Source organism: Atractosteus spatula, chromosome 4 (assembly GCF_055471065.1).
Source record: "Atractosteus spatula isolate fAtrSpa1 chromosome 4, fAtrSpa1.hap1, whole genome shotgun sequence".
Lineage (NCBI taxonomy): Eukaryota > Metazoa > Chordata > Actinopteri > Semionotiformes > Lepisosteidae > Atractosteus > Atractosteus spatula.
The window spans coordinates 2,446,328-2,469,602 of NC_142709.1; the positions used below are offsets into that span (position 1 = coordinate 2,446,328).

A 23,275-nucleotide genomic window follows, 5' to 3' on the forward strand; every position below is an offset into this window, starting at 1 on the left:
AAATCTCGTTTGACACAACTTTAAACGCTGAATCGACTGCGGGAGAAACGGCGCTCTTCGCAAAATGGAAAAACGCGCAGGACTTCAAGAGAAAACGGCCTCATCACACCGCAGAGTCCTGACGTTAGTGTCCTGTTCTATCAGTCCGCTGTGAATCAGCCAAATTAGTTTGAGTCCAAAGGCCTATATTAATAATATATATATGGTGGCGCACATCACCGCCTCAAGCAAATCGCTCATGTAGTCAAGCGGACTCCCGAGTTTCCTGAGAAACCAACGGGTGTGTAAAAGAAGAGTATTCCTTGTGTTTCTGTGATTTCACGTTGCCCTTTTAAACGTCCCCTTGTTGTAAGAAATACAAACATGTATCAGAAGTACTTATTTTGGGCTTCCAACATACGAATGGAAGACTGCAACATGTTTTTATATCATTATAAGATCAAGGCACGAAGAGTTTGGCTGTTAGCGGCGAATTCCCCCCCAATATGTCAATATGTGCAAACGCGTAGTAAAATTGACAGAACCCTTTAAGAACACATTCCATAATGATGGGAGGAATATCTGTGGTTTCCTCTTTGATTCTCTGCGTCATACAGTACAGTATGAAGAATGTAGCGATCAAAGAGACACACTCATCTACAATTACATGACAAATTTAAATTTGGTTCGAGGAGCTTCAATTAACTTGGTTTATAAGCCCTCAAGAGCGGTGGGAAGTGGTTGCCAATCATCTGCCCCTACAGACAGGGAACAAGGGACTGTGGGAAGACCTAAAGGCCTGAAACATTTCTAGCTTTAAAAAAAGAGCCCGTCGATTTTGTCCCATGATAACACTTTTCATATTAACAGTGCCTGTCTCCTGAAAAGAACTAGTCTCTCCACACTCTTGATCATTTTAAACATTAGGAGAAAAGGTCCAGATGGAAGTAATTTTGCTATTCTCATTCGAGAAGGCTGGGGAAACATCATTAACTGCGCTCCACATGAGCAAAACTAGTTGCGGGGTGGGCATTAACCTCGTTTTTAAGAGGGGGTCTTGAGGGAGAGAAAAAATACTTCTGAAATAATAATTTTACTTAACTGTTGATAATTGCTATTTTTGATTTTCAACTAACAGGTATGGCTCGGCAGGGTTTTCCTGGAACTGACAAATAGCAAACAATTTTACTCCATTTTCCAAACAGTGCATAATAATGTTCCATTGAAAAATGGAAAATTGCTGAGTGGTGTGTTCTGTTAGCTGTCATTGGAGTTAAAAGAATAAAACATTTCAGGAAGAAGTCCACAATTTATAAAATTCTATTCCCAAAGTGAAAACATTATGATTGCAGAAACATTACAGCAATCGTATTGCACTTTCTTAAAAAATAACATCAGGAAAAAGGGGACTGCTTAAAGAGCCTGTTTCTCTTTAAAAACAAATTTAGTTTTTAAAGCATTACTGAACAATCTCAGGAGAGCAGTTACTGTAAATAAGATTAGTCATGTTTAATTCTTCATTAAACATAAAAAAATAAAAATGTTAAACTGTCTTTTTTTCCCCCCAAACTGTTTTCAGTTTTCTGGCTATGTTACGTCACAGCCAAAATATTAACATAAAGCTTACAAAGACTTGATACAGAGATAATACAGCATGATCCTTTGACATATAACTTTCTTTCATTTCTCTAGTTTTCATAATTTTAAAGATAATATTTAACGTAACTTTAAAACATCTACGGTTTAGAAAACAGAATATTAAAACTCAAACCAGTTACATAATAGCAGGGACAAAAATCCCCTTTACTAAACATTCCCAGCATGTTTAACAGCTTCTCTTGTAGACCAGATGTTGAAGTGAGCTGGTAGAGCTCTTCTTTCCAATTACCAGATCAACCTGAGACAATGTAGTTCGCCCCTGTGTGTATTCGACAGGAACACAGCTTTGTGTTTTCCTTGCAATCTCTATGTAGACGGGAGAAGGAGAATGTAGGAGGATTTTTACATTGCCTTTCATATTGCTGATGCAGTGAATACAGACACTGTATCCACTATGAGACTGATCTACTCCTACATCCAGGAAACGAGCCACATCAACAGATTTTGCAGCATTTAGATATGGAGCTCAGCAGAGAAAAGATTTAGCAGATGTTGAAATCTGCAAACAAAATTTTAAACATGGGGTAAAATGATACAAAACTGTATGGTCGGTTTGCAGATATGTTATATTCAGTCCCATCTGGCAAACACTGGAGTTACATCTGAGATGTGTGTGTGTTCAGAGATGATTGGTAAATGTCCCCCAGAAATGTCATCATCTAGAGATCAGCAGCAAGTGAAAAATCACCTCCTAAATAAAGATGAGTCAGCCAGTGAAGAATTAAGCATTTTTCACAAGAATTAGTGCTTTCTAAACTTCATCTCACACACACTTTAACATGGTTAATTTTGAGGTATTTCACAAAATAACATTCTATAGGAGGAAACATCTTAAGAACATTTCAGGATCAGAACAGAGACAGATCTTATGTCTAAAACCTACAATTGCAACATTATAAAACCCTAGAGTATGCGTTTCTTGTGCTTTGTCAACAGACCTAGACTTAGTGAGGTTTATTCATTTTAAAGAATAATACATTTAAGTACTTAATTACTATGCTCTTGTACTGTGTTCTGCATGTATCTTAAGAACATCCTTAATTTCTAACCACAGTAAAATCACACTTAAATGAATAAAATGAATGAACGAGCCTCTGAACAAATATAAACCATGATGAACTGCTGAAATCTTCAAGGTGTAGGTCTCCATCTGTTGTCTTTTTAAAGATAACTGGGGGATGTTCAGTGAATATCATAATGTTGAAAACTTTCTGATGTCCCTAGCAACATTTGAAAAGTAAGTTCTGTTTATATTCCATAAGTAAAATCTGCTGTTCCCCTTGTTTATAGTCACAAAAGCTGCCTGATGTTGACATTAATCAGGAATGACACTGGGCTATAATATATAATATTATATAATATAAGGGTTATATTAGTTTACATCAGTGATCAGAACAGATTGTAGAAACCAAAGCAGATCTAGATTCCACTGACGACAGACACGTAACTCTCTTGTTTCTGGACAAGTACAGAAAAAAAATGGACAGCATTCAGATTGCACTTGCTATTAAAAAAGTACTGAAAAGCTTTACTTAAAAAAAGCAACAGATTATTTGTCAAAATAAATGCTGGTTTCCTAAATGATCTTTTCAGGGTTACTCAACACAGATTTAAAGATTCAGTGAGCAGCAGTAAAGATTCCAGGTGAATTAATGACATCCAGAAGCTGCATTTCTGTTCACAGCTACATTTTGCATGTATCAAAAAGATAAAAACAGGAGTTTTTTTGTGGAGCACACCTATGACCATCACTGCCGGCAGTTCCCAGAATGCTCCTGCCTCCAGGATAATTCCTCCATCAGGAAAACCCAATACGTCTCCTAACCTCCTGATAAACAACAGAAGCATGTTCCTTAGCCTTTTCTGCCCCTCGGCTTAACACCTTCTCCAGGTACCCAGTGTCGGCCCGGAGTCGCTGCACCTCAGCCCGGATCGGGGAAAACTTTTGGATGACAGCTTCAGCTACAACGTGTTTGTACTGGGCCGTCTCCAGTCCCTCACTCTGGTGAACTACCTCCTCCACTGTCTGTCCAGTCACTGCTGCATGGATAGCCACCAAGTTGGAGACACCAGGCCTGTTCTCGGGATCGAAGGTGACCTCGGAGGTGAAATCCGTGACTGCTTTACGGAATTTAAGCCGGATGTCATCTGGAGTGTCCGTAATGTTGACTGTGGCTAACTTCTGAGGATCGGATTTAGACATTTTGGATGTGGGGTCCCTGAGGGATTTTACCTTTCTTGTTACACCTGAATTTTGAGAAGACAAACAAAGAATAAACGAAAGTGACTATCTTGCGCTTTAATTTTAAAATCAATACAGAAAATGGCCCACTACAGCAGGACTTGCGTTTTATCCAAACTGTACGTTCCTATCACCGAAGACCACCCCTCCACCCCTGTCAATCACACCTTTTAGATGATTTCAGAAAGGTGCGATGACTGGTACGTGCATCATAGGTATAAGAATGTCACAGCCTCTCCAGAAACAACTCTTTCTCTCCTTGTTGTGTCAAAACATTGCAAATGCACGACATCAAAAAGACTTGTTTTTCACACTAGTAAATCTGACCCCACATTGAATTTTAAAGCCCTGTTTTAAAAAAGCCCGTCTACTTGTCTGACCCAACCCATTGTCCTCCACTGTACCTAAACTACAGTAACTAAACAGCACTTGAAACGGTGTTTGGGCTCCACTTACTCAAAAGTGGCTGTGGGATGGGAAAGAAGTCCCCGTACTTTTGGTTGAAGATGCGAGCAGTGTCCTGCGCCAGTTCCAAGTGCTGGATCTGATCTTCTCCCACCGGAACATGGGTGGACCTGCAGCAACACACGAGGTTTCCGTAAAGGAGCTGGAACCGTCGGCTTGACTTTCCCCTGACAACAAGCGTGTCTCACATGTTGTCACTCAAAGGGGAAGGACAGGCGTGTCAGATATTCTGAGAAACAAGTCACCTTTTTTGTGTTGCTTCAAAAGCCCCTTAAGAATCACAGACCATTTACCTGGTAAGGAAATTGTGTCACCTAGCTATGGCTTGCTGGATTTAATAAGACCTCAAAAACAGAAAGAAATAAGCTTTCTTATTTCATTAAGGACGGTCAACAACAGGCACCAGGGCTGTGGCTGTTGCTGGAAGACTTCCTACAGTAGGCTTAATGCCTGTCTGTGGAAATGTCATAATTTGTCGTACTTGTATAAGAGGATGTCTGCAGCCTGCAGAATGGGGTAGGTGAACAGGCCCACGCTGCCTTCATTCTTCCGATTGCTCTTCATCTGGTGCAGAACAAGGAAACAAAGGATCAGGCACACCAGATGCTTTTTATGCTGCTTTGGAAAAGGACATCCCAGTGAACCTCCACTGCAGAAGCGACCCTTACCCGTCATTCTGTGGGAAACTTGCACGAGTGTTTCCAAGCTCAGGGAGCTCTTTACATGTTAGCTATGGACCTGAATGATTTAACACGTTTGTTTTTGTAAGATCCGATGTTCAGCAAGACTTTGGCTGTTCAAAGTCAAAACTGTCTTATAGTTCAGCAAGACTTCTAACAGTTTTAAATCTCTGACCTAGAAAATACTTGTCAGTTTTAAAAACGTCCTCCTGAACCAGACAAGACTTACTCGGTGTGGAATAAGTCACCAAGAGATACAAAAATGGCCACGAAGAATAATCTTTGTAAATTAAAAAAAGAGTAAATGACTGTTTAAAGTTTAAAATGTTACTAGTATGTATTAGGGAGCAGCAAGAGGGAAAGAATTGCTTTGCACAAAAGTGTTTTAACACAAATGGCAGTGAAAGTTTTGAAAAGTAAAACTACAGAATACCATGTTATTTGAACACTCTGAACTTAAAATAAATTATAAATTATAGTTATTATTAATGTGTTGTTCTAAAAGCAGTACTTTAAAATGCAAGAGTAATTTCACATTTTTTAGGTTTAATCCTAAATCAAGAACACTCCTTGTAACCAAGGTCTGATTTAGATATTAAGATCCTGACCACCTCGAATACAAATGCATCGGAAATGTAAAAAATCATAACATTTTCAGTGAAAATCAACATCACATGCCCACATCGGTGAACAGTCAGAAGGCTTCTGTATCAACAAGACATTTCTGGCCATGTCACATTCCATAAGTACGATAATACAACATCCTAAGACAAAATGAGGAAACATGTCACAATTTGCAGTTAGCAATAAAGTGTGAGGGAAAACAACTCTTCCATTCCTCTTACACAGCTGCTCAGGCTCAGCCATCGCCAGCCCAAGACTCTGGCTGACATGCTCTGCAAGCTCCATGCTCACACAAACGTTACCCAGAGGGCACCTCCAGACTGTACTGCACTGTTTACCTTCCACTGAGGTAAATGTCGTAGGCGAGGTATGCTGGTCAGACAGCCAAGAACCCAGCAGAGCTCTGTGTGCTCAGACACCTGTGGGAAAGCAGAGAAGACAACGGTAACGCTCAAGTGATTGCTTAAGTAACGACGCCTGGTCAGCAAATACCTGCACAATTAACAGAAAGGTGGAAAATGTCAGAGTCCTTCAGAAACATGATTTTTTCCCCTATTCCGGGTGAATTCGCTTTTTTACTTTCTCTTCAGCCACTTGTCTTTATGCAATATCAAAACATGCTCGCGAGGATGCAACCACAGCGGCCTCAGCTCAGCAACTCCTCTTTTCACCTGTTAGCTGACTCTCTTTCCAGATCGGCTACAGCAGTCGTAACATCAGTGAACAAAACACGTTTCACTGCGAGCCTTGGAATACATGGTTATACCATGCCTGGCACGAAAAGCTCATTCTTCCCCCAAAATGTAATTAGTGATCGATAATACTTCACAGGGTTACGTTCCAGCTCTCAAGACTTCACTGCTTGTGACTTCTTTGACACCCTGAACTAGTTCACACTTTTTGATCGCCGTTTTTAAAACCCGAGGTTCTCCAGGTGTGATGAATCCAATGTAGTATTCTGGGCTGATGCCAAGCAGCGCAGGTTAAAGCAAATATGCACCACACTCCACATTTCAACATCGCTACATCATCACCAGGGACACTGTTGGTCCCACAGTGGAGTCAGAAAAGGGGGAGGGGAAGGGGGGGGCTTTCCGTGTTCATATAACTTTCCTGCCCAGAGAGGCGCTCCTCGCTGTCGAGACCATTGCACGGTTTTAACGAGCTCGTTCACAGCTCACACATCATGTGCCTCTGACACAGCCCGATTCCTGCCAAGTGTGCGGATTCTCGCTGTTCCAGGCTCCAGGCTGAACACCACCCGCGCCCACTGTAAGGTTCCTCCATGATCCCACAGGAAGAAAACCCCTGGGGCGGTCCAGAATCTACTGTTTGATCAACCAGCCACGGGCCACACAGACCCCTGCAGAACAGGTCTGGGGGCACCCAGTGACAGAGCCGGCGTGTCCAGCGACCCTGCTGCAGGGGCACGCTTCATGTCACAACACATGAAGACCCAGCAGGACTTTCCCTCTTCCGAAATCAGAACGAAACCCGGCCAAGTGCAGGAGCAGTAGCACGGACCTATAAAGGAATTTCAGACACCGTTCCATCACAGTGCAATTGTTTTTCTCCCTGATTCGCCTTTTAATTTATGCAAACAGTTCAGAGCCCCGACAGTTTTCTGTTGTTTCTAAATGTTAGGAGTGAAGAGAGTACGTTTCTTTTTGCTCACAATAACTCCAGTTAAAACAAAGGAAAACTAAAATTTCAGCACGGATCCTAAAAGAACAGCCAAAGAACTGAATCATACACTAAAAAATAAATCAGAGATATGATATGGATTATTACAACATTTAATTCTTTTCAGACACTCATTGGTAACAGAAAGAAATGTTATATACACACAGCTAATTTTACTCCACGTTCCCCTTGGTTTTTGTACACTGGCATACCACAAAAACTCACTCTACACTCCCCCTAGGCTGTCGTTCCAGTAGGTTAAGTGTTTTATTCACTTATAAACCCTACAATTTCTTCTTCTTTTAACCCTCTCCCACTGCCCCCTCCTTAAGACACTATTGATTTCAATTCGTCACAATGTTCAGTGAAGCCAAGTGTTTTTTTTGGATATAAGTTTTATTTTTACATGTGGAATGAGCTTTAAGTTGTATTCGATGGGAGGTCCCCAACAGAGCCAAGATATGTGGCATGAAGTTTAACTAAAATAAAAACAGGGGTTGTGGGGGTGAACGTTCAAAGTTCCAGTCTGAAGGGACCAGCAATCCTGAAATGCTAAAATCACCACACTACTGAGAAAACAACCTCCCTGAAATACAGTGGTGGAAAGACATCTTTGTTTTCTCAACAGATCTTTTTTCATCTTGATCACAGTGCTTTTGCTTTGCACTGTATCCATGTTTTAAAAAACAACGTGTTGGGAGTGAGCTCACAAGTGCGTCTAGCCCCGACGTTTCCAAAAATAAAAACCCATCTTTTATCACTGAATTTCTCAGCAAATCTCCTAAGCACAGAGGACTAGATTTAAGGACTACATGCTTTCTAAACCTCCCTGTCAATCGGTGGAACCCACAGAGATGATCCTAAACTGTGAAGAAAAATTACGGGTACAGTGTGGAGTATAAGGAACATAAGTATAAGTACAGTGTGGAGTATAAGGAACATAAGTATAAGTACAGTGTGGAGTACAAGGAACATAAGTATAAGTACAGTGTGAGGCCGTCCTGACCTGCGACTGCTGGAAGAGGACAGACCGCTCCGGGTCGATGCCGCAGGCGATGAGGCTGGCCGCCACGTCCAGGACGCTGGTCCGCAGCCGTGCGGGGTCCTGCGGCACGGTGATGGAGTGGAGGTCCACGATGCTGTACAGGACGGAGCCGTGCTGCCCCTGCAGGCGCACCCAGCTCTCCAGGGCGCCCAGGTAGTTCCCCAGGTGGGGGATCCCCGTGGGCTGGATCCCGGAGAAGACGCGCTCCTCCGCCTCCTGCAGGGCACACGAGTCCAACACCGCGGCCGTTATAATGGGGAACGAATTCCCAGGCGAGGCAACGTTCTGGACCTGTGCTCCTCCCCCGGGGCTCCTTTCAGCCGCTGGCACCCCCAGCTGCTACGTGGGAGCCGCTTATCTCTGATTCTCAAGTGTACAGCAAGAGAATTAAAGCTTCCAGCGAAGGTGCTCGTCGAGAGAGAAGCACCCGGCAGTGAAGCAAGGCAAACCAGCTCTTTCAGAGCGCAATGAGCACACGCTCGCCTGAGGACTTCGCCCTCTCGCTCTCCAATTCCTCTTAGCCCCAGCCAGCATAAAAACAAACAGCACAACAGAAGGTGCTGTCCGTGAGAATCAGGATGAGATCTAGACTTGCCTTTTGTTTAAATAACCAGGAGCTAAACCTTCAGCGGTGTTATAAGGGACTGTAGGGACAGAGATGAAAACTTTTTTACATTCTATTTATTTGTGAGTAGTTTTAAACCTCCCTGTTAAGGTCAAGTTGAGGTCACCTAAAAATGAAGATCAATCTACAATCTTAAACATTTAAAAGGAAAACTTACTATAATTGTTAAAATACAAAAACATTTTACTCTTTCAAAATTTTAAAGATACTCCTTGGTGTCTCTGTGTGTATTTATTACAATTTAATGCAATTTCCATACAGCCTGTCATTCCATTTAATGCCATTCATGACATTGATCCCTGATATAGGAGGAGGCACGGTACAGTGACTGCAGAGTTGTTAATAACAATTATAATAATAGCTTACACATATAGCAATTTCTGGACACTCCACTCAAAGTGCTTTACAGGTAATGGGGATCCTGCTGGCCCCACTAACACCACTTCCAGCAGTAGCCCCTTAATTTTCCCAGGAGTCTCCCATCCAGGTACTGACCAGGCTCACACCTGCTGAGCTTCAGTGGGCTGCCAGCTGTGAGTTAATTTGTTAGTACAGTCAACACTACCGAAAATGATAATAGGATCAGTCATAAAAACAAATGACCAGATACATTTAACAGAAATACAAAGCATTTTGCTGGAATTACAGGAAATGTATAGCTCACCACTGCCAGCCAGAGTTTAAGACGTGCTTGTCCGATTGATGTATATAGCAGGCTTCAAAAAAAGTCAGCCCCTTTAGAAAATGAAACACCTGACAGGAGCAAGAGGTCTTTGCAATGGCCCACATGGCACACTGGAAATGTTCTAAAGATTCTGTGAGACCTTGTACTGCCACTCAACAAAGGCCAAGGATTGCACTGGAAAGGTATCAGATAAGCAGCCGTGAGCTGCCAGTTGGCAACGGTAGCGGCACTTCAACTGCCAGTTACTGAAGCTTAGCTGTACGGTTCTCTAATTGTACAATTAGCTTAGCGGTTTTGCACAATGCAGATCTCTTTACTTAAATGACATTTTCCTTCAAGGCAACTTCCAGCTTTTCCTCAAAGTCATACATATGGATATCATCAGACCAAACAGGAACATTAACAACACTGACACTGAGAAACAAAGAGATGTTAAAACATGAAGAATCTCTAAAACGAACGCAACAGAAAAGTCAAGTATTAGCAAAGCTTTTTTTCCCCCATTCCATCTGGCCTACTAGGCACCAGGCACTGTGAAACACGGTCTTTGTTCAATGAACAGACTTCAGGTGGACGGGGCCTCTCAGTCCTGCCATGTGCTTGTGCTGAAAAGAGATGGCACTCTGGGAGCCTGGCTGCTTTCAAGAGAACACTGGACGAGATCCTTGCTCAGTTAACTACTAGGTACATGCTTGATGGGCTGAATGGCCTGCACTTATTCCCAGTCTTTCTTGTGCTCTTTATCTCTTATGTTCTACTATGAAAACCAAAATTACGAAGGTTAGCGTCCACTACCGCTCTAAGCGCAACAGCAAGCGTACTGAAAGACAGGACAACACCTCTCTAGAAAGTCTAAACGGCTCAGAAAGACCAGTAAAGCCTCCATTCAGGCTGCCAGAGTCTACACCCGGACAGCCCAGCCCTGACCTCTGCTCTTCCCCACATCCTGGCAAAACTAAAAGCAACAGTCTAAACGTCTGCTCATGTTCAGGGCTTCATAAAAAAAACCAGGACTTTCTTAACTCGGGGGAAGAGGTGGGGGAGTGCTAAATTAAAACTAAATTACAGTGTGTTTTTGAGCCTTGGACAAATGTTTTCTTTCTAGTGGATGTGCTGGGACCCAGCAGGCACGGGTTTGGCGATGCTCCAGAGTGGTTCAGGCAGCACAGTAACGCCTGGTACAGTACCATGAAATCATGAGCCAGGAATGCGGCTCGTAAAGACGGGGAGAATGGAGAAATGGAAGGAGGAGGTGTGCCCGTGTGGGGAGGGGGGTACGGCCAGCTTGCCGTGTGGATGCAAAGCTGCCAAAATGAACAAGAGAAATTCCCAAGTGAGCCACGAGAGGCAGTGCATGGCACATACCGTTCAAGTGATGCAACAGCTTGACTCCTCGCTTCTATGCAAAACAAACAGTACTGCTAGAACTATTTACTCCAAGGGAACAGCCGAGGGGAAGAAACCTACACTGAACAGGGCCTGGCTCTGCCTCTGCAAGATGCAAGGTAGCGTCCAGTACCTGCAGAAACGCACGTTTTCTGTATATACGACCCACATGCACCCAAACCAAGGTCTCGGCCAAATTATTAAGGTTACTAACTCTAAAGGAAAACTTTTAATCAGGCATAGGTGACAATTTAACTTTATTACAACTGCAGATATGGCACATATTATGAGATTATGAGCAACAAAGAATGTGGAAGAACAGGTCATATGCCCTTAAACCATAAAATGCTTCCTTACTCGTATCGGTTTTCTTTGTAGTGGGCGCAATTGAGAAACCTGCACTACTCATCACTTCATTCGAACCTCAGTTACAATCCCCAAACTCGAGCTCATCAAGGAAATAAATCTTCATTTGTTTGGAAGTAATTGACTGACTCTCCAGTGCTTGAGCCATTGGGCCATTGTACTTAAGTATCAAGTGAAAATTCAATATTATGTCCATTCTTTAAAGTACGTTCATCACAATATAACTACTTCAAGCTAGCCTTAAATGCTGAGAATAAATGTTTCCATATAATTTACTCTGATTGCAAAAACAATAACACACGAACAATGTCAATAGAAAAGGACAGGCTAGAACACAGAGAGCACAGAGGGAAACCCTCAGATCTTTCTCTTTGCTAAATAACATAAGAATGTTATTTAATTTAAAAGACCCTAGTCTGTTTGCTCACCAGTATCTAATGGACTGGGGTTAATGCTGATGTTTCATGAAAGATGCCCGGGTGTCAGCTTCAAGAACAAGGCTGGGTAACTTGTTCCAGATTCACACAATTCAGTGAGTAGGAAAGTGCCTCCTGCCCTCAGTTTTAACATTATGTCAGGTTTGCAACTAGTGGGAAAGGCAGTTCTTGAGGAAACCACAATTCAGCCTGTTGTTTTCTTCTGAAATTCATGGTCCCTCTCGATACCCCGCACAGCAGTCTTATTACGGGGTGTTCCGTGTCCATATTTTATGCTGACTGAGGTTATGTTGTTGTGTTAGCCTGAGGAAAGCAATGAAAGGTTTTCATACATTGCTACCATATGGTGTAAGAAGTATTGATTGATACTGCTGCTGGTAGCAGCAATTCTTGCACTACGCGTATTTCAAACATGCATTTAAGCATTTTGATACAAAAAAGCTCCAGCTCAGATCTCCTGAATTAAAATGTTCATTTTTCAAATATTTCTCATTGATAATGACTCTATGACTCTTCCCAACATCGTCCTCCTGATTTTCCAGTGCTTGAACTGCAACTGCAATCACTTCTTCTCCCAGGCAAAAATGAGAAACATGTGGAAATTAAACCAGTAAAAAGTTTTTTTTTTTTTACTTCTGGTTCAGGCTTTACCAACTCAAACCTGCCAAGTACTTCGGGTTTTCACCCCACGACCGGCTTGCTTTATCACAGCCCTCCCGCATCACTGTGGTTCACTGTGAAAATGAACAGAGGCCTGTTTTAGAAAGAAAAGTGTGAAAGCATCCCTTTGCCCCCTTCCGCGCACATTGCAGCGCACTGCTTATTTTTGTCACTGCTGGCTGCCGAGAAAATAACAGTGCCCACAGAGCTCACTTGGAAACGACAGCCTGTTTCATTTGTGTAGCCCAATGCGCACAATGAACAATTTCTAACGCTGATCCTAACATTTAGCCAGTGTAACTCTTTGAAGAGAAAGATGTGAGAGCTCTTACAGCTGCTGTTGACACATCAAAGGTAAAAATTCCAGGTAGGGAGCCAAGTGTCACCTCGCTGAACTTAAAGGGCAGTGACACATCGACAGAACATTCACCTCTGAGAAAGTGGAGAACAAGCCCATAAGCAACCAGGAAAGAGGCCTAACATTTGCAACACACTCTCCCATAGTTAACCTGAGGGTCCTGCTGTGCTTTAAATGTGCAGCCCACAGTACACACTTCTGTCAAGGTAAACCATAAAACCATTAAACCAGACATCATGCTGACCACAAAAAGGCATTTCTGGGTAATGTGCCCTCTGTTCCTACTGCAACAGTACTTTAAACATTTCCAATCTCTTTTAGAAAAGCAGGAAACAGCAGCAAAATATTTAATGCTCCATTTTTTGTGTGTACGAGGGCAACAGATACAAACCTCACTGCACAGGGAAAAAGAGATGGAAAAAAGAAAACAAAAGAGAAAGAATGAAGGACACAAACGAAACAGAGTCCAAAGGAGGCACAGTGAGAGGGAGGGCGAGAGAGAGACAGAATGGAGCATTTGATTAAATCTGTGGCTGACGTCTCAGACAGGTAAGATTGATGATTTTCCTCTACGCTTCACACTGTGCTGAGAGGGAAAAAAACAGAAAAACACATTGTAGGAGCCAGAGCCTACACAACGTGGGTCCGAAATCTGATTAATGAGGCTAAAATGACTTCAAAACAGCATTCCCAGTAGAAAGGTAGGAAAAGATTCCAAAAATAACCAAGCAGTTAAGAATAGCCAGTCTAGCAGCTGAGAAATCGGCCTGAAACGCTGATCTGCTGTACAGGGCTTACATTCAACTTTGTATCAGAGCACGCCCGACTCTTCACATAGAGAGCAGAGCCCTTCCTTATCTTAATGCTCCTTCAATTAACACACACTTGGAAAAGTAATTAACCTGGGAAACTAGAAATTATCCTTACCAAATACCTTCAAAATACAGATTTGCTTATCCAAACAAATATTCTAAGACATTTGTCTGGATAGGAAAGCAAACAGCGTCAAAGAGGCTAAGATTTATTTTTCAAGTAATGCTGGATTGAGGACGCTTGTAACTTATTGTCAAACCAGTGAATGACTTCACTGGAATCACTCTAGTTATGCGTGATTCCATTATTATTTTTAGTTTATGATGGCTTGGACGTCAAAACTATAATAGCATATGTTTAAATCTAACAAAACAAACTGCCACATAAAGCAAAATCAACACACACTTCATAAATTAATCAACGTATAATTTTGGTAATATTCAGGAAAACGCCTGCCAAGAGAGTTACTATAATGATGTTTAATAAACAATGAGCAGCTGTCTTCTATGATCATGAAGGATGAAGTGATTTTTCTCCAAAAGAGGTTACAGGCTATTTCTGTATGTCGTATAAACTGTATTTTGTATGGACTGCTAGTTAGATTACTTAACAATCAATTTCTTATTGTATTGCAATAAATTCAAGAGATTACTTCACAGCTGTGTTGCTAAAAGCAAGCTCAATTTTAAATAATTCAGTGCGTATAGTTCTAAGAACGTGTTATTTTTTCTCTTTGTGGAATTCACACTCTTCCCCAATGATATTTACTAAAGCAGCTTTCCAAAAACGCACATGGTTAGAAAAAACACAGACCTAAAAATAAGCTTAGATTTTTAATCAGTCGTATGGCATTTAAATGAGAGCTCGGGAGACCAATACAGTTTGAGGTAAAATTTAATATCAAAAATTTCTCTCTGTAACTTTGATTTCTTCAAAGCAAAGTCCGCTCTGCAACAAACCCAGACCACAGAGAGCCCCAAAATCTTTGATATATAATGAATGTGAAAGGCCCATGCTTATTAACTGTCAGTCTACAAAGCTGGTTCCTAAAATGAACTTTTAACCTATATAGTCATAAAGAGGCATAACTGAAAGACGGAAGCAGACAAAGGAAGGCAGAAAAGACGAGATAAGACATGAAATAAAAGGAAGGAGATATTTTAGCCCGAAAGTTTGGCGTTTCCAGGTGTTTCGGCTTAAAGCATAGTGACGCAGAAAGTGCTTTTTTTAGCTCAGAATACAAGGTAAAAAAATAACATACATTAAAACAAACAACGAAACAAAAATAACAGACGTACCTCATAAATTCATCAATGTATAATTATGGCAATAGTCAGGAGAACTCCAGCCAAGAGCCACTCTGACGACTCTGGTAATTTCCTCTGTGTGCAGAATCGCTGCTTACTTGAACAGGACCCAGAGGTCTGATACCAGATATGTGAGACATTTTAATTAAAACCTAAGAATTTCTGTCCAAACTTTGCAAAATGTGACGTGGAGCATTTATACGGCACCGTTAGAATTTATGGGAGTTTACGGAGCTTATTTCCAACAGAGGAATACATCTGAAATGCTAAGATCTGAGCTTTGTTAAGTGAAAAAAAAACAACAAATAAGGTGAAAAATATATTATTAATGAACAGCCTGAAGCATTAAAGCCTTGATTGAATTGTGTTTCATGCTTAGTATCTAATCTGTTCGTGTGTGTATTTTTAAATGCTAGAGTTCAGTTTTGAAAGATGTACAAATATACACAGCAGTCTGAAGTCTGAAGACATTCTGTGCATTTCAAAGGCAGGAAGTAGTAAGAGACCCCACTTTGGTCCTCAAATATATCCTTATCGTGCACAGAGCAGGCCAGACAGGATCAATTTCTGACAAACGAGCAGTATTTCTTAGCAGCACACAGCTTGAAATGTGCCATCACAGACCGATCCCTTCAGTTATCTCAAACCTGAGCTCCACGGAGCGAATGTGCCTGTAACACATTCATGCAAACAAAACACACATTTCAGAAAAAAAGATATAACTTTTAGATTCACACGGCGATGAAAGGTTTACTCATCACAGACGTGATTTTTATCCTCCGAACTGTGCTGTTCTCTCAGCCGGTCAGACTGGCTTTTCATGAGTAATCAGCACAAAAAGAAAATGGAAAAACAGGCTGCACAACTGTAAGCAAGGAAACAGCTAAATAATTAGGAAAGGCAGATGGAAAATGCATCAGTTAAAAATAATATTTTGATTTAATATATATATAAAATATGCTAGGTAACTAGAAACTTTATTTTAAAAAGAGGCCAAACTCTTCCCCTTTATTTTAACACACACCACACCTACAGGGCCCTGTAGTTAAGAAGGGAGACAGAGTTGCCACCACTACAAGAATTATGTTCTGTTGTCTTTTCTCCTATAAAGAGGGCTGTTTCTGTGCGGAAATCATATAGGTAAAGATTAAAATACTCTAGTGGAAGGCAATATATAATGCGCTTCTTTATCACACATATGCTGAAAAACATTTCGGATTTGCCCTCACTAGACGCGTGTTGAGGGGTCGACTGCTTACATTGTGGGAACAATGATTTTTTTTTAAAGACAACATGTACTTTTTTTGACACACTCGCCTCTGGACGTTGTGCGTTTCAGTGCGCATATTTGGGGCAGGTTAATGAAACGCAAACTAACACTTCATTTCAGACGATGTTTCTGGTAAAGAACTCTTGCCGTGTTGAGGGCCTGCCCACCCTCCTCCCATCCCAGCACACACCTTCCCAGAGACCCTCAAGACCAGTCTTAACAGCACACAGACGCCCAGCGGTTACCTCACATTCCAACAATAAAACACTGCACAGCAACTTTACAGCACGCAGCTCATACATCATCTGGAAGAGCTAGCAAAGCATAAGGGGCTTATTTGTGCAATAATGCAGGACCAGCCTAATAATTAGTGCCCCTGTTTTTGGTAAACGGACTAATGATTGTTACATGCGCCTTGGGACTCATTGTTTGAGTTCGCACTCTATTAGCTCTTGAGCACTGCTCGTGCCATGCTGACAGGAGAGGCCCAGCTCTAATCCCAAACTAGGAAAACCGCTGAAGACGTCTCGGTACTCTTGAGTGAGCAGTTCCACCACGTGTCACAGTTAGGCAACACCCTGCTTTTGTTCATGTTTCTTTAGCCTTTTATTTTTTTTGCTGTGCTTTAGCTTTCGTTATGATTTGAGCTAGAATTCTCGGCCACATCAGAAGCTGCACACAAACCGGTACTTCAAACTGCATCGCAGTCCCTCAAGTATAAAGATCCATGGAGCTGATAAAGGAACAGAGTGATTAGGCTTTTCCAGATCTCTTATAAATATGCCAAAGAAAAGAGTGACACAAATGAGTAAAACAGATGGGAGGGGGGGGAAAGGTTCTTTGGACTTAAAAAGTCAGAGAAGTAAGATCATATGCATCTGATGCTGCCAAAATTACCTTAAAGATCGGGGACTGCAAGCACAGCTAAAGCCAGTGCTTCCCAGCTGACTGGCAGCTGAAAGTTTGACAGACTGCATCAGGCCAATTAGCAAAAGCAAACACAGAGACACATTTCAAATAACTTCTGTCAGCTTCTTCCTCTTAATCCTTAACTAAATAAGAAGGAATAACAAGCTTTAATTTGAAAGCAATAAAAAACGTCCCAGCTCCATCGTTGTGTTATGTGCAGTAACACATAACTCATGAATACCTGCTGCCAGCAGTGTTTAAGGTTAACCTTCAACAGTGCTTGTGAAGGAGTCATTATGAGAGGACTCAAGCTAATAAGGAAATCTTTCTTCAGCTTTAACACATTCTCTTCTTCTACCAGACAGAAACCGGTCATACGACCAACAAACACAAAGGTGTGAACACAGCGGAGCAGTAACTTTAAAGGAAATACGACGAAGAATGAAAAACATCTGCAGTTAGTTTGGCTTTGCAGTACAGGATTTTAAGTTAAACTTGAGCGGAATTAAAACTGCCAATTCAGTTGCAGGAAAGGACAAATATTCTGGGCTTTATTTAATGTCCTCTTCATAATCCAATATGACAATAAAATTGATGTATTGGTCGTAAGTCAGAGGGAGCAAATACACAACGTCATTATAAGACAGCTGTAGTCGCTTCATGCTGCGCTGTGTGACACACAGTTAGTGCTGTGCTGACTTTCCCACAGAACACTACAAGGTATTCTGTGTATTACGTGGAAGCTAATGAAATGCATGAAAACTGGAAGTAGGAGACAGTTCATCAGCCATATGGCTGTGAAAGTTTGGAACAATCAACACAGCCATGCTGAGAACTGCCTGGCTTCTTCTGAACACTGGCTGCAGGCTATATGCACAGAATAGCCTCCTCTGCCTCCTCTCTTATGTTCTTAAATGTATCACTTTTTCTACCATGTCAAATGAGGACAGTGAGGTGTAAACTGAGACTTTCACCACGATCTCTAATAATAATTTGTCATCAAAGACATGTTTGAGAAGTGCAACTCCCAAACACTTTATTTTTCACTAACTGAACTGAAAGCACTGGAGCCCTTCCTTTACAGGGAGCAAAGTAATTGGGACAACTGGCTGACCAGGGTCTCTTGCTTGTCAAGTGCTTGTTCTTGGCTCATTAAAGAGCTGCGATCATCCTGTCAACCTGTTAGAGCTTGGAGCCCACTTGGAAAAGTTAAAATAGAAACAAAATAATCAGAACCACAGCGCAGAAACTGGACTCACCAAAACCAACAAGTCAGAATATACTGAAGAATAAAGAAACCGCAGGTGTCATTATCAATAAGCCAAGACCGGATCAGCCCAGAAAAACATCTGCAGCTGATGACAGAAGATTAGCAGAGCTGCCCAGGTAAAACCCTGAAACAACTGCCAGTGAAACCAACAGCAGCCTCCAGAGTGCAGGAGGTCCCAAACTCCACCGCCTGCGGAGGACCGAGATAGCAGACCTACAGAGGCTGCACTGCAAGATGCAAACCTCTCATCAGCTCCAAGGACAGAAACGCCAGATCTGAATTTGCTTGGGCAAGCCAAGAGGAGCCAGGAGAGTTTCACAAAAATGAAAGTTGTCCAAGATGAGAAGGTTAAATTGCAGAGAAAAAAATAACTGCAAATGCTAAAAAAAAACACCACTTTGTTTTCACACTTATTAGGAGGCACTTAACCAGGCAGAATGACAACGACCCAGAATATCACGTGCCAAAGCACCCAAGGAGATCGTCATGAGAAAAAAGTTGAGAATCTTACATTAAACACAGTTAACCATGAGTTTCCGCCAGGGAGTAAAAAAAAATGTGCTATGGTATCTCAGAATTCTGACTTAGTATCTCAGAATTGTGACTTTATATCTCGCAATTGCGACTTCTTATCTCGCAATTGCGACTTCTTATCTCGCAATTGCGACTTCTTATCTCGCAATTGCGACTTCTTATCTCGCAATTGCGACTTCAAAATAGCCCACATTTCATTGTCTGTCCTTTTGTTACTGTAACGGATTTGGGTTCTAGAACTTGTGCCCTTGCCACTCCCACCCTACTTCGTGCGTCACTGCAATGGCTCGAACCCAGGTCAAGTCAGAATCCCTCAAAAACAGGTACAAATACAAAATGACTACAGCATAGCATTTCAAATGATTACACAGAGATTGGTGAGCACAGCAGATCATAGGCATCCTGCAATTATTGTCTCAAAGGGAGATGCAAACAAATAATGACTTTTTGCATTTTGAAATTTACTTGTAAATGTGGATCAATACCTATATGCTCACTTGAAATCGCAGGCTGGAACACAAAGTATTTTTCGTTCGAATCAGATGTATGGAGGGAATTAAATAACACAATTTATAAATAAAACATCTATCCTTTTTCTAACCACTTTATCCAAGATAGGGCTGCAGCAGAGCTGGAGCCTATCCCAAAGGACACACCCTGGACAGGACGCCAGTCCATCACAGGACAGACAGACAAGAACACAGGACCAGTTTTCCCAGAAGTCAATTAATCTACCAGCGTGTTTTTGGACTGTGGGAGGACACCAGAGCACCCTGAGGAAATCCAAGCGACCAGGGAGAACATACAAACTCCACACAGACAGCACCCCAGGTGCAGAATTTAATCCAGGCCCCCAGCACTGGGAGGCTGCGATGCTGAGCATGGTGCCACCACAAAAAGAAAACATATTATACTTATCTTCATATTAATCTCTTGATCACAAACACAAAATATGTGAACGTAAAGACAAAATAAGATTTTATTTTGCTGTTGGGGGGGGGGGGGGTATGTGCCATGTGCCTTACAAAGATTAGGATGCTGAAGGCAGAACAGACATTTAAGCATTTTTTTGCCTCTTGGAATTCACTGGGTACACGAGGTTGTAAATAATTTACCTTTAGTTACAATAAATCTTGGTTGTAACATTTTACTAGCTGTCTGGTATTAGGAGAATAAGGATTTAGTAGTACCCATGTTTCTGTGTGTTTAAAAGTCTGTGTGTTGTTCTATGTAGCTGACTTGTTCTGGGTGCTTCACCGTATAAAATCTCTTTACTGTCAACATGGGGTAAAGTAAAGTAAAAGTAAACTCAAGTACTATTAAAGTGGTGTCTATTTCTTGTGTGAGTAAAAAGCTGGAATGTACCAAACCAAAGCACCAGAGGATGTCAAAAGTCTTCTTTGATTATGCTCATGGAATACAAAATCGCTTAAAACTGAAAAATACCAGCAAATAAATACTACCGATGAAGTGCACTTGTCAAGCTTTGCCTGTATTGGCTTCGTGAAAAACGATTTTGTCCTTAAAGCGATGCAATTGCTCTCACACTTATGTGTAAAACCAAACGTAAAAACAGAGCTACGGTATATAAGATGTTAAGGCGAAATAATTAAATCAAAGCACAGGAAAGTCCCACCACAAACTACCTTAACTAGTGGTGACTAACAGAAATGTTAAATTGATGCCGTCGTTACGTAAAACTCATTTTTTTTATTGAAACTTTATCCTTTGCAAGAGGCGATTAAATACACGTGTTAAAAAGAGGGTTTGTCCGTTTCTGAATTCTTCGTGTTTAACATCAACCTGTGTGTGATGTTAAACACGAAAGCCACATACATCATACTTTCATTTTTAACATACATCTTATTTTTTGTTTATTTCTTCTTCATTTATGTTTAAAATAACAAAAGGGGGATGTATTTTTCAGTTTGTCATCTGGACTTAAAATCTGGTTAAAAACGATACAATATGAGCATAATCAGCCCATCTCTTTCAACTAATTGGACACGAGTTTATTCTGTCTTGGTCTTGTTAACCAACAGTAAAATCACGAATGTTTAAAAAAACACGACCTTAAAAGACTTTACCTTTTTTTCACAATCCTTTCCAGCACTGAACGACACTTTCGCCACTTTAAAGTTTTGAATGAAACCCGAGAGCCTGCTCATGCTCGTCCTCACGGGCAGCGCCATCTTGGTGTAAACAAGGAAGGTCAAGCCCACCCGGCCTCCCGCAGGAACTACGGAAACACAGGTGGGCCACTGTCAGCGCAGATTTAAAACGCCGAAGTGAAATATACTGGATGTATCTTTTTACACCAGGAAAAAAGTGGGAGGTTAAAATGAAATTATGAAACAATCTGAGAATAAAAATATACTAGAATCCAGAGTTTCCAGATGATGATTTAGGTTACTTGCAACATCTCAGAGGAAAGGCAGCATTTGTTTCCATTGTTAAATTACTCTGTAACAGCTAAAGTCTGCCGCCTTTACTTCTTCTATGGGACTATCAGAGAACTGCCTCTTGGCAGGACAGGGGGAAGGAAATATGCTATTCTCTCATTTTCGATTTATCATGTGTTTTTATTCTTCATTCGTGTTTTACTCTCCGTTTTTCTCAAGTTTCATTTTAAAAAATCGAGATCGCATTTTCTTTCTGGGACCAGAATTAAGTAATTAATTACTTCCAAATGGTTTAGCAGTAGTCTCCCGCCGAAGTAAAAAGTATTCGTTTTTAAAAACAAATGGTATTTTAATTTGTTTTGCATTGCTCAAGTTCAGTCGTAACAACTCGGAAAGAGTCTTCCCTGCCAGAGCACCAGATCCAGGCTGGGGCAGTGGTCTCTTATAACACTCTCCTGATCTCTCAAATGGGAATCTGGAAGATCAGAACAGCACTAGACTGACAGCCTTCATCTTGAAATAATAAAGCAGCCATTTCCCACAGTCATGGAAAGCCTTTGGAAGACTGTATTTCTGTTTGTTTTGTTTCCCTTGACAGTCCAAAGATGTGCTAGTAGGTTACTCCAGGTTTTCCACACATAATATAGGATTTAGGTCCATCCAGGGTGTAACCTGCCCTGTGCCTGTGGCTCACATCCCCAAGACATTAACGATAAAGCAGTTAGAAAATGAATTGATGTTTTCAATCTTTGTGAAGGCCATGTTTTTTTATTTGTATGTAAACTGTTAGTAGCGTGAATCACATAACGAACAGCTTTTAAAGCATTTGTGAAAAAATGACAGGCACGGGTACCTGAAGCACGGGTACCCCTCCCCATTCAAACAGATTCCTTGCATTCGTTGGTGAAATACATGTACTGTATAGTGAAAGTTGGTTATAGACAAGGACATTCTGATCTCAGAAATAATGAATTTAGTTTGCACGAAGCTAAAAATGTCTTCTCAATACCAGTTCTTTGGTGGTACAGTATGTACTTTCCATCCACAGTGAATCTGGTCCGGCTCATACCCAGCTAATCCCCTGATGCATTTTAGTGATATCACATCCTGAATTGCTGGTTCAGACACACACTTTTCCATGACACTACAGCACCGGGTTGGTGAGCCTTTGTAGACAGTCTACTGAGTTAATGAGAGCACAGAGCTCTTCAAGTCGCTTCTGCTGGATTTGGGTCTTCTGGTCAAAAGGAGGCTTTCTTTTTAAGCCGCTTAGAGTGGTTACTGTCACTTTGCCTCTCCCTTCCATGAAGGGCAGCATCAATGAATACGCAGAAATGTATGTTGTCTTACAGATGTTGGAGTGCCAATCCCCTATATCCACCCCCCCCCCCGACACCTGGTCATGATTTCTCTCTGTTGCATCTGGTTGCATTTGTGCAAATATCACTCCCTATTCATTATTATTTCCTGGGGCAGAAAGCCCTAACACATAACCCTCTTAATATTCTCTCACGTCTGCTCGGGTGGCTCTAGCGTGTTCTGATTAGAGCTCTGTCTCTATCCCCCTCTTCGAATCCCGAGCTTCTGGCCTCTGCTTCCTGGCCACCCACATCTAAGCTGTGCGTCTTCGCCCTTCTCTCAATTTCAAGGAATTTCCTCCCTTCATATTCAAAGCGTGTCAGATATTTTTGTTCATCTCCTCTAAGTGGTAGGTTTAACCACCTCCTTATGTTTCTTGTCAGCTAGCTGCGCTAAGAGCCCTGTCTGTATTTTAAAGTAGTTCCTGTCGAACGAGTCCGTGTAATGCTATACTGTACTATTACCTGTACAGTCTCTTACACTATAAGTCAATAGCTGTAAACTGTGTTATCCCACA

At 41.5% G+C, this 23,275-nt stretch overlaps 1 protein-coding gene across 1 annotated transcript; it reads right to left on the reverse strand.

Moving 5' to 3' along the window:
• Positions 1-1,468: 1,468 nt before the first annotated feature.
• wars2 (tryptophanyl tRNA synthetase 2, mitochondrial) lies at positions 1,469-21,191 on the reverse strand. The gene is made up of 6 exons (XM_088914343.1): positions 21,085-21,191; positions 8,339-8,593; positions 5,988-6,068; positions 4,827-4,909; positions 4,337-4,455; positions 1,469-3,885 (listed from the first exon to the last, which is right to left on the reverse strand). The coding sequence occupies exons 1-6, from the start codon at positions 21,187-21,189 to the stop codon at positions 3,437-3,439; spliced, it is 1,092 nt and encodes a 363-aa protein (XP_088770469.1). The 5' UTR covers positions 21,190-21,191; the 3' UTR covers positions 1,469-3,436.
• Between the last annotated feature and the right edge of the window lie 2,084 nt (positions 21,192-23,275).